Genomic DNA, 14,435 nt, shown 5'->3' with positions numbered 1-14,435 from the left:
ACAAAAAGAGATGCTAAAATGCAATTTAGACAGTACCTTCTTAAATATATTGTAGTTTTTTTTTTATTTCTTACAATGTTGCTAATCAAAAATTAGTAAGAGAATAGTCCTTCAATGTTGTTCTGATATCACCTTGTAAATTACATATAAAGAGATATTTTATGAAGTTCATGGTAATTTCTATTTTCATTTTGGTTCACTAATTCGGCAACTGAGGACTTAATTGTAGTACATTAGGATATTAGATATTAGAAGGATATCAGACTTCTGTTTATGTCAGGTGCAATTGCATTCTACTGCAATAGTCAGTAAGGAACAGTGGAAATAACTATAATTACAAAGGTAGAATACATAAAAAAAGTCTCTCCCTTCAGTTCCACTTATCCTTCCATATTATAATTTATACTGCCATATCTCTCATCTCACTGTTAGTGCTTAATCTTTAAACAAGGCTAATAACACAGGGACAAATTGTTAGCTTTCTTGACTGATTAGAATAGCTTCATTGTACTACTTCATCTTATACCACTGGAGAGTCTAGCAAAACCAGACTTAACTCAGTGATTTAATTGCAGACGTACAAGATTTCAGCAGGTACTGGAGACTCAGCAGCATAAGGGACTTGTGCCTGTCAGCAAATGTCATGAATGTCATGTGGCTGTTTACTTTTATGTATATTTAAAAACTTAATTCCCTTAAGCAGGCAAAAATACTATTGATCTGTTCAAATAAATAGCAGCAATTTTCCCTGAAACAAACACATGGCATAGTCACATCCATCATTTCCTTGGTAGTTTATTAGGCTTTTCTGCTTGGCAGTAACTGACTCAGCAATAAAATATTTTTAGCCCTTCATGAGAGGTTTTATATCTGATAAGCATGCAACCCTACCAAACAGAAAAGTTATTAGCCAGTTTTAAGAATCTACATAAGAGCATAGAGAAGCCCTGAGCCTGGTTCACCTCTGAACTGTGCTATCTCTAACCATCTATCTGAAAAGCAAAGTCCTTCATGCTGGAAAAAAAAAGAGAGGAGATAATGGAATAGAAAAGTAACCTTCTTACTCAGTTTGGTCCACAAATATACTTTCTTATTTCAGGATCCCACCAAGTTCAAGTGCCTCTATTCCTCTGACTGGAGACAGCCAGGCTGATGCTGACATCCTTGCTTTCATTAAAGCAAGACAGAATGTCCTGCAAAAGAAAGGTAAATCCTGCCAAGAAACGGGAAGCCAAACCAAAATCTCCAGCATGTTAAAGCCAAAATTGCTTTAGTCCACATTTATACTGACACAAGTGAGAACTGATTCTGGCTTAAGTTATGTTACATTGTGTTCTGAGCTGTTCTAAACACTTGAGGTTCTTCACATGTATTTATTTTAGTAGCTCAATGCTGCAGTATGAAACTATGAGGGCTGTCTTTTCTGAGCCACTATCAAGTGAACTTTCTGGGACATGCATATCTGTGCAGCCTGCAGAGTGTATTTCTTTACACTTAAGTAAATGCATTTGAATGTGGTTTCTTGATGATTAAAATACTTCTACAATTTTCCATACACATTTTCTTTAAACTTTTTGGCCTGGTTTTCAGCTGGCACAAATTTAGCTATAGCAATTGACACCAAATAAAGATTACTCAAATGATTACACTGTAGCCCATAAGGCAGACTGGCCCACTGTGGCTTGCAGAATAAGCCCTTAGCAGGTATTTCGCTATATCAAGGTCTAGTGAAACTTTTTATGGGTATTTGTCACCAAATCAGATACCATGGTCACCATCAGGTACCATGAGAGCATAAGCAGGCAGTAAAGTTCACTCTACAGTGCAAGTGAAATTAGCAGGAAACAGAAAGCAATAAATACACAACAGCGGCATAGTGAGGTAGCCTAAAAGTAATTCTTCATGATGAAGGAAATAAAAGACCAGTGATTTTTTTAGGGGTTTTTTTTTTAGTAATAATTTTTAGTGGCAGCAACCAATTAGAAGACAAAAGCAGTAGTGGTTACTGAAGCAGCAACTTTCTATCAGCACATGAGTGCTGATGACAGCATTATTCAGCAAGCTGTCAGCACCTGGCAGGCAGATGGTGTTAGCACTGTCACAAAGTATCACAGAGCTTATCAGAAAGCTGTCAGGTAAACACACAGTGACTGAAAAAAACAGCTGCCCTGCACTCATCCAAAGCAAACACTTAACACACTTAGGCTTTGGGATCCCTTTTGTCTTTATTTAGAAAAACTGTTGTCAGGTTTTTCCTACAAATGAATTAAGCTGAATTTATAGGCAGCTCACCAGAAGAAGGTTAGAGATAAGTGTCTTACAACAAAACATTTCAGGTCTTTAGAAGGTTCAGATCTGACTCATTCTGTGAAGAACAGTGATCAAACTAACGAGAGCATATCTTGCCCTGTGTTCATCTTCTAAATCATACTATATCAGGAATGTCTTTCTCAAAGGCCTTTTCTGTCCTCATTGTTTTTCAGCCACAGGCTATTACCTAGCATCATCCATCAGTTTCAGAAGGGTCTAGGCATTACCAACATTGACAACTATTAGAACCCAAATTATAAAAGGTATTCTTGCAGAACAAAGGACAGTCAACACTTTTTAAATTGATCTGAAGTTCAGTTAGACAAAATGAGCTACATGCTGCCCTAAGTAGCTGGAAGGGAATGAAATAGTATTTGGTCATCCTGGCAGTGCAAGGCTGGATGACTCCACCAATCTCTAAGCATAGGCAGGGGAACAAAAATGAAAGAGGCTGCATAAGTACAACCTGCATATTTCAAATGTGTAGGGACCTGATGTGTCATAGATACAGAGTTCAGCAGCAAATTGTGAGAAGGATTTGGAGTCAACCTGGCAGACAAAAGAAGGCTATTCTTCCTTGACTGCTTGTGAGAAAAGGAGAATCCTCACAGATTTGCAGGATGGAGCCACTAGCAGGAACCATTGATCAAAAAAAGTTTGTAAATTCTGAGTTAGCAATATGGATGAAGAGGAAAAAATCTATGGATTAGTGCTACTAGGGAACTGTCTTCATCACCATAGTGAAACCCAAGGACATTTATGAGGTGCAGTGTCAGACTTTCTAACTGGGAAAAAAAAAAATGTGTTGAGAGACTCCACTACTCCCATATCTGTGATTACATTATGTGTCCCCTTTTCCTGTGAGCACTTCACTCTTACCTGACTTGTTTCTAGACTAAAAGGAGACAAGAGGCTGTAGTGCTTGTGCATAATTGTCTGTATGGAGTTTCTGATAACAGTTGCATCCAAAGCAAAGGAGAACCAGAGTCTTTTCTTTTTGGGGATGGGAATGGGGACTTGGCTTTGTTTATAAAGAAAAACTATCAGAGGTGAAATAGAGTTAAGCAGAGAGGAGGAGTAGCAAAAGAAATGTGTTCTGTCTGAATACTTTTGGGGAAAAAGTTGTGTGTTACCAATTTCACACAGAACTTTTCCTCAATGAATTTCAAATATATACAAAATAAACTGGAAAGAAATTACTTGCCTAGAACCACTAAGCTAAATCAGACTGCTTCATATAGAAGCTGTGCTGCATCCCAGTCCAGTGTTCTGTTGTCTCCTTCCCAAACTCTCTTCAACTGAGATGTTCAGTAAGTATTTCTATATTTGTATGCAAATATATTCATTCCCTGCATGATTATTATACATAGTGTCCTACAAGAAACATGGAAAGGCATAGGTTCAGCCAAACTAAAGTCAGCAAGGGTTAAAAAATGTCAACATGCTTACTTCTCTTTCCTTTATTGATCCTGACCCTTTCAAAATCAGTATCTTAGAAGAAATCTGAAAGCCTGCTTTTCATTAATTGAGGAAAGAAGGAGGAAAAAAAAAAAAAAGAAAAAAGGATAACTGAGTGCAGAAGCCAACAGAGTGGAAAATAAGTTTCATAAACAGAAAGCATGAGAATGCTCAATATCCTTAGTGACCTAATGCAGGGGAGTGAGTGAGAGGTCTCAGTAAAGATTAACTCAGGGTTTGCAGGTCATTACCATCTTCTTTCTAAACAGAGCAGAATTAAACAAAGTACATTCACAGGGCCTTGCTAAAGTATTGTAATAACTACATTGCAAAGCTTTTTACAAAGGGCTACACTGCAAACATGCTTTTACTGCCTTGTTCAGCCTTGAGGTAGAGAAATGTAAATGCAGAAGAGCAGATGAATGGTTGTTTGGTTTGGTTTCTTGTTGTTGGTTTTTTTTTTGTCTTGGAAGTTTTACTTTTTTTTTCACTTTCTTTTGTTTTGTGTTTCTGAAGTTTGTTTTAAAACTGACAACACAACCTGAAATATAGTATCATGTATTCTTTATCTCTTTCAGGCTTGGGGAACAAATGAAATTCTTGCTACAGTTCGCTATATCATTTTAGAAACAGTTAATGACCTTTATTCTTTCCCTTCCTCCTCTGCTTAGAAACAGGTAGGAATGAGTACTTTGGATGTACAGGTTTAATTAGTAAAGCTATAGAAATTATTTTTCTTTGACAGCAAAATCAATTTCTCTGGGGAATGATATTTGAATATTTGCACTCAGTATCTTCAGCTTGCATTAAGATTAAGCAAAACTAGAACAACCTATCAGGAGTTTGCCAAACATGTTTGTTTATTAAAAATTCACTGTATGTGTTCTACATGTTAAAATTATCTCATGTATTAATGCTTCTATATCTTTAATCTGGGAAACACTTATTACTGCTGCTGGTAGTTTTGCTTACATCAATTTGCATAAGGCTTTATTACATACATCTAGGTAGCACCTAAAGTTGTTTGTGCAAAAACAGTTGTTATCTGGGTTACTAAACTCTATAAAATACCATTTGAGACCTTTTCCTGTTTTTTTATTTTCTTCTCCAAGGAATAGTAATTTTCACGGCAGATGATTAGAATACTGAGATTGTATTGTAATATGAAAATAAATTATTATTAGAAAGTAATTTGGAGTTCAAAATTTTCCAACTGTTTTTTTAATTTGAATACATTAAATGTTGTCAAAATATACACCCTTCCAGAACATACAAATTTCAGAAGAAACAATATTTAAAAGGCTTCAAGTAAAACAGGGCACATACTACATACTTGCAAAGCACAAATGAGATGTGAACATTTAAATGCAATTATGTCTTACATACAGTTGTTCACTACTGACTCAGTGCTACTTTATTGCATAGTATCTGTTTATGCAGCAACTTATTTTACGTATCAGACTAATACAAATTAAAAAAATGCAATGGAAAATACAGTCTATTTCTCCAAGATATACATACTTTCAGATTGAAGCCATCATTTTTATGCTAATGCTAAGCCTATAGTCATGCATTTGGAAGGTTTTGGCTTATTCACATAAAAATACAGCAATATTTTGGCATAAGTCACATATCATTCTCAAGGATGTATATGTCCTTAAGTTGTTGATACTTAATTCCATGGCAAATCAATAGTTATTCAGAAGTACATGGTGAACTGGTATGTTCAAACATACAGAAGATACATGTTTTTCAAATTAACAACTAAGATGCAATAAATCAAGAAATATTGAAGTTATGTCTTTTTCCGTATTTTAATTTTCTGTAAAAGTCAGCACAGCTACCACATGAATTGATAAGCTTTATGTAGAATTTAGGGCATAAAAGGTCCTAAAGTCAGATCCACTGTTGTTTTGGGTAGAGAGTTCAAGGATTTGGTCAGAGGTGGGAAAATACATAGTTCTGCTTTGCTGGAGATTATATTAAAATGTCCTTCTTCTACCAGAATCTTTATATGTCTGTCTTTATTTTTCTTCTTCTAACTCTGTTACATATAAATACTGTATTAAATATACACTGAATTAGTGTTTATATAGCTTCCCTGAGGAGAGCAGGATCACCATCCTGCCTCCATCCAAAGCAGCTAGCTGGAGAAGAGCCAAAGGTTCCAAACCATTGCTGGGTGAAGCAGCTGTCTTTCCAGTTTTCAGTAAAATCTCCATTATGAACTTATTTGAAGGTAGCCAAGAGGGAATTATTGATACATCTCACTTCTTTTAACATAAAGCATTTACAGTGGCTTTCAGTAACTCATTAATAGAAGGATCTTAGCACTATCCTGGTATGATCTATGTGGCCCTGCTACTACTTGCTGATTACTTATTCAGTGTTTTGTTCTCAGTTTGCCACACATCTAACTCACAAGGAGAAAAGATTACTTGCTTCCTGATTCAAAATTCTCCAGTCTTTCTTTATGATATTGTAAAATCAGGGTGAAATTCAATCAGCAGAGTAATACCTGGTTGGCAGAATGGTCTAAGAGTAAGATTATACCAAACACATAAGAAGAGCTTGAATAAAATTGCATCCAATAATAGAAAATCATACAAATAAATATAAATATTTTCTTGATTCTTTGGAAATTTTCATAATATCATGTGGACAGAAAAGATTGCTCATTCAGTACATAATAGTTTTAAGAAGCAAAGCCTATACCTTTTTAAGAAACTGCATCCACTCTTCAAAGGTTGCCTGTTAGGTTCATAGGAAAAATCAGGTTGAAAAGGACCTCAGCAGGTCTTTAATCCCACCTCTTGCTCAAAACAGCATCAGTTGTGAGATCAAACCATGTTGGTGAGGGCTTTGTTCAGTCTGGTCTTGAAAACCGCCAAGGATGGATGCCACATGACTTTCTAAGCAATCTGTTCCAATGCTTCAGTGCCCTCATCATGGAAAAGGTTTTCCTTATATCCAGCCTGAGTTCTGGGGGTGTTTTGCCTATTGCCTCTCCTCTTCTCAGAAGACACACTATCAAAAGCCTGGCTCCATCTTCTTGATGGCCTACTCACAAGTGCCGGAAAGCTGCTGGGTTTATCTGTCTTCTTGTCTTCATGAAAGTATTTATTGCTTCAATAATGTTTCAATGGCCACAGATGAACAAAGTTACTTGTTTTAATAATCTCTCTTCATGTAATTTCTAGATTAATTTGAAATAACCCAAGCATTTACCACACTGAAAAAGTAAGTGCCACATTTATAATGGTCTTGACTCCTACCTAAGCCACCTATAAAACAACATTGCTAAGTTTAGAGATTCTCTTGCATGGCTGACTTCTGTCTATTCATTATGATATAGCTGCTGGTTGATTAAATGTTAGTATGGTAGATACAATTTATTTATTTTCTCCAACCAGAATAAATCCAAATCTCTTTTTTGTGGAGATTTCTTTGGGAAGTAGCTTTACAGTGCTAGGTATCGTGCAGGTATTTCCAGGATTCCTTTATGCCAGACACTGTGGATCATCTCATCTCTTATTTCAGGGTATTTCCAATCCTTCTATGTAGTTTATTTCAGGTGAAGTCAGGCATCCGCTGGCCTCCTAAAGCCACAGCTTCTGGAAGGGTTAGCATACGACCCACACTTACAATAAAGGCCAAAGTACCTGTTCTCATTTATGCTGAATCTGCCAGGACTGTATATACAGTCTGGAAGCACACTAGTGAAACCCTTGAGCTCACCAGCTTTTGGGTTGGGTATTTTCATCACTTCCTGGCCACTGTATCTTTCCAGAGAGCTCCAAGGAGAAAATGACATAACCTTATGTTGAATTTCTCTTTCTTGGAAGATGGACATGCCTAATTCAGTCTCCCTTTTTCACTCCTGAATTTTTTATGAAAGAATCTTCCAAGTGCAGTCATGAAGTTCACACATGTAACAGTGTAAGTATATATTGTAATATCTTCCCAACAGAAGATTTGATTGTTTTTACCTGGTTTAACCAATCACATGGTGCAAGTGGTTTATGTTAATGGTATAAGCTGAGAACATTTCAATGTAATGAAATGTTAAGATCTTGTAAATGTTCCCTGTACCAAATATCCAGCTGGTGAATATGGACACCAACAAGATGAAAATCTGGGAATGCCTGGTTGCATACAGCATGTTTGGTATCTCTATATAGGATTTGTTTGTCTTTTCAAAGTCCATTTTTAATAAGTATATCAATCAAACTTCTGGGTTTAGATTATTTCATATGAATAATTTTTATTGTTGCTTAAATCAATGTTAAATGATCTTTTTCTAATATTTCTTTTCTGTTTTACTTCCTTCAATGTTTGCTTTGAAACCTCATCAATAAAGCAAGCAATGTAAACTAGATATTTATAATAGTTACTATCCATGCCTTGATTTGACACCATGACAATAAAATTGAAGACTTTCAACTAAGGCTTTGTTTTCTCTTTCCTTGAGTGAAATCTCAGGGGCTGCACCTGATTTTTTTTGTAAAGATTATCTTCTGTTCATTCGTTTGGACAGCTGAGGTGTTTCATTTGATATAAACCTTGAACTAAACAAATTGTATCTGTGGTCCCAACAGTGGGTTTCCCAAATGTATTTGTACAGATAAACAACACGAACAACAAGGTCTACCTTAATAAAATAACTGCAGAATTTAAGGATATTTTTTTTTTTGCCCCATGGAATCTGTCTGAGAATAATACTGTTGAAATCTTGGAGTTCTTATATCTTTTATCTGAAAATGCTTCAGGTTTTCACCTATGTGACTATGAGTCAAGAAGTCAAAATGGTTGGTTTGAATTTGGAATGAGAATAAAACAAAAGCAGAAAATTTCCAGATGGCAGTCTCATGAAGAAATGCAATGTAACTGATATTTATATTTAACACAGTTCTAAAAGAATTTTCTTGACTCTTCTTTGAAATGCAGGGGTTTAAAAGTCATTCAAGGAGCAAAGCAAATTCAAAACAATTCAGTATTTCCGTGTACTAACTGTTCAGGCTGGAATGCATAACCTGTGGAAGAACTGGTTCCTGGATCTTTGTATGCAGTTTGTCATCAGTTTTGTACAGAGACATTTCTTCCAGAAAAACTAATTCAAAAATTCACTCTTCATCAGAAGTTTGAGGATGACAGGATCAGCCAAGGTTTCTTTCAACCATTTAGTTACTTATTTTAGAAACAGCTTATTTGTGTCTAAGTAAATTGTACTCTTACTGATCACAATGGTATTTTTTCTGGCTTTTGAAATACAGAGTGAGGAAATCATATTGGTTATTTTTGACCTATCTATCTTTTATTTATCATCTATCCGTGTTTAAGAATTGTTAGGGACCCTAACAACAATCAGTGAAGCAAGGGAAGAACCCTGAATCCTTTGATTTGCTCCAGGTAATACATGTAAAGTGATTAATTATCTTGATTGTAGACCAGGATGTCATTTTGGTATCCTTTCCAGAGCAGCTCAGATTTTCTTTGGGAAAAGCTGGATCTTATATATATTACATATATATCAAATCTTACAAGAACGCTGAAAGAAGATAGAAGTGAAGGAATAATCAAGGAGGTCATGTTTAGCCCTGAATTCAAAATATGTTTTGTGAGAATTTATTCATTAGCTTTGAGACCAAATGCACTCTTAATTTTAACATCTGAAGGGGGCACTGGAACAGCAGGACCTCTGAGTAAGTCAAATGCCAAGTTCAGCTACTACGAAGTTTTTGCTTTCAGCATTTTTTATTTCTAATACTTGTGAATTCAGGTTTTGTTTATATTTTTAATCAGAAGAACATTAAAAGAGCAACAAGAGAAGTTAGGTTAGACAGTGTGTTTTTTCATCCCATCATCAAAAGTAACCTGCTAGCATTGTTATTTCAGCATATTGGATATTATGCCTTTTTACCTGAAAGCTAAATTTCATTTCTGATGTGGTAAGCCATGCTCCTTCTTCCAGTTTCAAAACTTAGAAATCATAAGTCTTCAACTTGCGTCCAAATGTATATATTTGAGGTGTTTTTTTTTTTCCTGTGGCAAGACATAATTTCTGGGCTACTGCACAAAATATTGTTTTGTTTTATTCCAATGTTGCAACCTGAAACCAAAGGAAATAAAAACAACCAAACAATCAAACAAAAAAAAAAAAACAAAGCACAACAACTTTGGAAACAGAATGTTGATGATTTCTACAACTTGAAATCTACAGATACATACTTCTGTAGCTTTTTCATGGGAGTAAACATGTCAGTATCAGCTACTTCGGATTGTTGTCTTTCACATTATCAGAGCACACTACTCTGCTTAACTGTATGGAACTGTACATGTTTATGAAAGTACTTTCTTAAACCTGTGCTTTATCTGTAAGGTCATTCAGGTATAAAGTGGTTCAACTGTAACTGTATGTTTACTCTGCAGTTTCTTGTACACATGCAGTTTTTTTTTTTTCTATTTTTTGCATCTTTCTGCAAAACCACTGCTTTCTATGTCAGTCCCAGGACACATCACATATTCCATGTGTCTCTTGAAATTCTCTCCAGCTGTTCATTATAATATCCATTAATTGATTTTTTTGTTTGCCTTTATTTTATGCTTTTCAAATAACAGTCGTGGTAGAGATGATAACACCTTCTCGGAAAGTTGGTTAGAAAACATTTCACTTGGCCAATCAAATAGGATACACCTTTAATGTTGAAGTAGTTTAAATAAGAGCACCTGAAGTATAGAAGTAAGCACACTGTGACAGTTTTAGTGACTCAATTCACAACATTCTCAGAAAATTAAGTGAAAAACAATCTGAATACTTAAGTAAAGAAGGGACATTTGTATCCAGAAGATTTTAACAGGAAGAGAGTTTAATAATAAAATTGCAGCCCTAACCACATGGCATTCTTGCTCTGTTTGTTTGTTTTCTTTTAGAAGCAGTGTGGCATAGATGAGGCTTGCCATAAAGCTCTTCCTACAGAAAAATATGCAACTCTACCTTATTTCCAGTGCATGATAATAATTAAAGCTTCAATGAGTGAACCTCTGACATTTTTTTAGCTAACAATTTACCTTAAGCCCTCCTTCTCTCTTATGCATTTGGATCTAAAGAGCAATAGGGAGACTGAAAGCAGTAGGCATGAGTGGCTCATTCTCTAACTCTGTGGACTAAAGGCTGGAATAACCTGACAAAGGTTTCAGGAGAGGGAGGCCAGGTGGTGAGCGGACTGATCTTATAAGGGCTAGAAAAGAAAGAGAAGGTCTATCTTGTGACCAGGCTGAATTCAGGATGTTTATGAGCTTCATCATGCTGCCTTCACTGGTGCCAGCAATGTTTGTATGGTCCAGACTTCAGCTATCAACTTTTCCATTTATTCAGCTCCATACTTTCCTTTGTTCTGGGGAATCTGCTGTAGTTAGAGAGTTTATAGTGTTTTCTTGTAAAGAAGTCTAGTGTTTAGAGTAAGGGTTTACTTGTCAAGACTTAAAGTCTATCTGTGACTCTATATTCATATGACTCTGGGTAAGACACTCAACCAGTTTTACTTCAGCTTTCCAGCCTGCAGAGCAATACTAGTCTCAGTGGCCTTATGTCAGGCTTCATGCAACTGAGATACTTGGATGAAAGCTGTTTTAATAGGGGAAACCCACTATGATTTGCATTCTTATTAAGCCATAAATGCTCTCCATTCATTTTGGATAGAGAAAAGATGTGGAGGGATAAGATTTGCCTGTTAGTCTCATTTTGTATAGGCCTCTATGTTCTGTAAAAAATTCTCCAGCGCAGTAGATGGGAACTTGGGTGTGTGAATCCTTGGTATCCTGAGTAGCAGACATCCTGGGACAGTAACCAATTAATACTGAGCAGGGACTGGGAGCAGCAGAGCAGCAGCATGCCCCTCCTCACCATACAGAACCTGCAGATCACCTGGACATCGCTGCTGGTACTGGGGTATCTCTTTTACCTCCGCCTGGGTTCTATGTTGTTCCAGCTGCTGGAGAAGCAGTCAGGGATCCACTTTAGGGACCAGTTTCAGCTGGAGAAGCTCAAGTTCTTGCAGAACTACACATGCTTGGGCAGGCAAGCCCTGGAGCAGTTTGTACAGGTAAGGGAAACACGCTCCCATTATTTTGGTTCCAGCATTATTTCAGTTAGAAGGAATTATACTGTTGTGGCCACGCATGTCATAAGTTGATCTGCTGTTCATGATATTAAAGGACTAACTGTACAAGAGAATGGCAGAGGTTTCTCAAGCCCATTCACCTATCTCTTAATCTTGATCAATTGCACTTCTTTTCCCAGTCATGAACTCCCAAAATATGCAAATATACTTAAGAACCTTCCTACTGCTTTGCAATAATTTCAGCTTCAGTGTTTTTGTCTCCCTTGTTAAGTATTACATGGGAATCATGCATGAGGACAAAAACCAAGAATCAAACCTACAAGAAGTGAGTCACACTTTCAAGGTTCTCCAGTCCAAACCCATGCAAATTTTGCCCTTCTTTTGTACTACGAATTTTCTCCTGCCTTTGAAGGTGGTCCTGCACTTCCAGGCCTCTAAAGGAAAGACAAAGCCAACCACCATGAACTGTGTTAACTCTCACCTATAATAAGATACAAAGGACTCTTGTTCAATATGGGTTGTCAATTAATGACATCTTCAATTACACTTTAATCTATTCCTCAAAGTTGTCTGGAGATGATATATTAGACCTTTCTTGGTATTATAATAAACATATTCTCATTCTAGTATTGCAAGAACTGGACAGAAGTTCTTGAATTACCGCTTTTGTTGTGTTCAAAGTATATCCAGTTGCAGAGCTGGATGCCTAAACAGTTTGAACTCTTTCTACCATCTCATTAAACTTGATAGAAACTCTAAGGAAGTAGGCTGCAGGTTTGCACTGAGTCAGAGGACTTCCACAGAGGTATATGCTTTTGATCAATAAAAAGACCATATTCTGTAAATGGATTTAAGCAAACAGTGAAGTTCAGATCAGAAAGAGAAGAGAAGGTCTGAACCTCTGTCTACAAGGACTATGTTCTGATTACTGATACTGTGATATATTTCTTGTGGAACATTTGGTATTGTCCAGAAAATTACTAGAGTTTTCAAGAATTTACATACATAAAAAGATGCCTGATTTTTTTCAGCTTCAGCAGCTACTGCTATTACCTGTATTTCCTTTATCACTGGGATAATGATTGTAGAGCAGAAAATCCTGATTCTCATTCTAAACCAAAATGGGATATTTCATAGGATTGGAAGGTTTAGTTAAGTATACTAGAAGCCTCAGAATGGGTTCATACATGTTCAGATTCTCCTCTCTCTGGCTCCAGTAGACCTTCCTCAGCACTGCCATGCCACTCGGAGAATCATGAGGCTTCTTTGCATCTCTGTGGAATTAGATACAATTCTTTCATTTGTGAGTTGTTCCAGACAAAACCGGCTGAGGGCACCAAATTATTGTGTACAGTGTACCAAGCTTCGAAGTACTTAGACTTGATAGTTCTCAAGGTAAATGTAAGTGTAAGGTGCCCTCTGACTCACCACGCATTTATAAAATCTCATGAGAAATTGTCCATCTCTTACCAACAGTAGAGACTAGATGGCTTTCCATATTAAATCTATAACTCTAATTCAGAAAAGCAATCATCTCTCTGTATGTTTTAACTTTATGGTTTAGGAGGCCTGTTCATCATGTCAGAAGTTCCAGTCTGAAAAGTCACGGTATACAGGCTGTGGTGAAACAGACACTAGATTAAGTCTGCTCAGCTGACAATGGTATGGTGCTGGCAGAGGATAATCAGTCTCCTTCAGAGAAATCCTGGGGGAGAGCAATGAAACACAAGGCAGCTGACAAGATATTTGATGGATAAATAAGAGCAGCATTTCTTTTGCACATAGTAGTTTTGGTCATCTGGTAAGAGCTATCTGGAATAGCAGAGAATAATCATTAGCTAATCTTTCAGACTAGGAGAAGTCTAAGATTCATTGAAAATTGCTGGAAAGTCATAGCTGAAAATAGCAATTCATACTCACTAGTACTTACATGGAGGAAACGGAAATGAATATGTTCCCCATCCCCCTTCCCACAGACACAATGATACATTTACACGTGTCCAAATTAAAAACTGCAGATTTCTATCAAGGTGACTAGACTTGGAAAGGAGAGAAGAGGAACTGCCTTTATTTTTTATGGTATAACTTCACTTTATTTTCCCAGTTTGATCACTTTGGTGTCTCCCTCCACTCCCTTCCCCTTAGCCTTCAACTAGTTATGGAACCTGTGCTCCTTGTCACTTCTCCAGTGACAAGAATTCAAGATTCTAGCCAGTTCTGTTTCCAACTTTTGCCATGTCAGCACAAGGCCATTTTAACCAAATCTACCTTGTTATCTACACTGTTTATTGCTCTGTTTGCTCAAGATGGAAAGCAGCATTTACTTCCTTTTTTTTTCTGACATTCTTCTTGATTTGGGCTAACGGGTTGCTCATCTTCGCTCCTTTGACCTCTTCTGCCTCAGGTCCTCATGGAAGCATGGGTAAAAGGGGTCAACCCAGCAGGAAATTCTACAAATCCCAGTAACTGGGACTTCAGCAACTCCTTTTTTGCGGGAACTGTTATCACCACTATAGGTGAGGTACTCTCTTTCCTTATAAATTGGGG

General features: G+C 36.7%; 1 protein-coding gene and 1 long non-coding RNA gene across 8 annotated transcripts in view; both read left to right on the top strand.

Annotated features, from left to right (window-relative positions):
• Positions 1-11,713, top strand: part of KIF6 (kinesin family member 6) — a 149,535-nt gene extending 137,822 nt beyond the window's left edge. Inside the window, exons 21-23 of one of the 7 annotated variants that reach the window (XR_008975014.1) lie at positions 1,100-1,206; positions 4,347-4,445; positions 11,633-11,713. Coding sequence is in view for 3 of the 7 variants with exons in the window: in XM_057429992.1 (XP_057285975.1) it covers positions 1,100-1,206; positions 10,699-10,718 (127 nt within the window). In the remaining 4 variants the exon portion in view is untranslated. Of the gene's footprint in view, positions 1-1,099; positions 1,207-4,346; positions 5,999-8,715; positions 9,840-10,698 lie in introns of those variants that run through there. The other 6 variants (XR_008975013.1, XR_008975012.1, XM_057429992.1 and 3 more) reach the window with 6 other exon arrangements.
• Positions 11,714-11,729: 16 nt separating this feature from the next.
• Positions 11,730-14,404, top strand: LOC130610276 (uncharacterized). Its single transcript, XR_008975017.1, has 3 exons — positions 11,730-11,870; positions 13,865-13,967; positions 14,293-14,404. It is a non-coding gene; the product is annotated as an uncharacterized LOC130610276 (long non-coding RNA).
• Positions 14,405-14,435: the final 31 nt, after the last annotated feature.

Source organism: Pezoporus wallicus, unplaced genomic scaffold, assembly GCF_028554395.1.
Source record: "Pezoporus wallicus isolate ANWC-B61680 ecotype Strahan unplaced genomic scaffold, APGP_CSIRO_Pwel_v1 contig_5353, whole genome shotgun sequence".
In the NCBI taxonomy this organism is placed as follows: Eukaryota; Metazoa; Chordata; class Aves; order Psittaciformes; family Psittacidae; genus Pezoporus; species Pezoporus wallicus.
The sequence above is the reverse complement of the archived record's forward strand: the minus strand, read 5'-3'. Positions and strand labels throughout refer to the sequence as shown.